Raw genomic sequence first — 1,271 nt, forward strand, 5'->3', positions numbered from 1 at the left:
GCCGTCCGTGGCGGGCGGCGGCCCGTGACCGGCGCCGTCCGCTGCCGTCCGTGGCGGGCGGCGGCCCGTGACCGGCGCCGTCCGCTGCCGTCCGTGGCGGGCGGCGGCCCGTGACCGGCGCCGTCCGCTGCCGTCGTGGTGGGCGGCCCCCTGACCGACGCCGTCCGTGGTGGCCGGCCCCCTGACCGACGCCGTCCGTGGTGGGCGGCCCCCTGACCGACGCCGCCCCTGACCGACGCGCCGCGCCCCTAGCTTGCTGCCGCCCCTGTGAAGCTTCGCCACCGGAGCCAAGCGCCGGATCTGCCAAGCGTCGCCGCCCGTACCATCCGCCGGCGCCGCGTCTCCTTCTCTCAAAGGTTGAAACCGTGCACCACCATATTTATGTTGGTTCATATTTATTGAATTGAGTTGAATGGTACTGGTTGATAGTATTATGGATTGAATTGAATAAATAGTCCAGTAGCATGACATCCTGGTTCAATTGCCTCTAAGAACAAGTGTTTCTTTTATTGTTGTATTGTAGATGGATAAGAGGACCAAGATTGTAACTTGTGCTACTGCTGCATACATGTTGTTGTCAATGATGGCGGTGATTATTCAATCTAGAAAACGTAAACGATGTGCCAGAAGGGTTGGTATTACCTATGGGCCTATGGAGGCAAGGGATAGGATGAGAGTAGATTATCTAAATAATAAAATTTGGAAGGATGACACAACTTGCTTGAACATGTTAAGACTGAATAGAGGCAAGTTTTTTCGATTTTGCAATCTTTTTAGAGAACGTGGTTTGCTTCAAGATACATGTCACTTGTGTGTTGAGCAGCAGGTGGGTATGTTTCTAAATACAGTGGGACATAACCTTAGGAATAGGTTAGTTGGAACTAATTTTGATAGATCGGGGGAAACAGTTAGCCGCTATTTCAACAAAGTACTCCGTGCTATTGGAGAGCTGCGAGGGGAACTAATTAGGCCCCCGTCTTTGGACACTCCAAGCAAAATTGCAGGGGACAACAGATGGGATCCTTACTTTAAGGTGTGAGGCTTATCCCTGTTTTGTTTTGACTTTTCTATTAATCTAACATCATATGGGTCCCTAATTTTTACCTTTTTTGAAAAAATTAGACTGTATTGGAGCTATTGGATGGTACTCATGTGAGAGCATCTGTTTCTTAAGAATATTGAGCATGCCTTTCGCGGTAGGAAATCCTTTTGCACACAAAATGTAATGGGCAGCTGTAGATTATGATCTACAGTTTCACCTATGTGTTGGC

The 1,271-nt window shown here is 50.1% G+C and overlaps 1 protein-coding gene across 1 annotated transcript in view; it reads left to right on the forward strand.

Moving 5' to 3' along the window:
- Positions 1-32: 32 nt before the first annotated feature.
- LOC101762653 overlaps positions 33-1,271 on the forward strand; it is a 3,306-nt gene continuing 2,067 nt past the window's right edge. Inside the window, exons 1-2 of the mRNA XM_012847190.3 lie at positions 33-356; positions 524-658. Coding sequence (XP_012702644.3) covers positions 524-658 — 135 coding nt within the window. The 5' untranslated portion in view covers positions 33-356. The remainder of the gene's footprint in view (positions 357-523; positions 659-1,271) is intronic.

Source organism: Setaria italica, chromosome VII, assembly GCF_000263155.2.
Source record: "Setaria italica strain Yugu1 chromosome VII, Setaria_italica_v2.0, whole genome shotgun sequence".
In the NCBI taxonomy this organism is placed as follows: Eukaryota; Viridiplantae; Streptophyta; class Magnoliopsida; order Poales; family Poaceae; genus Setaria; species Setaria italica.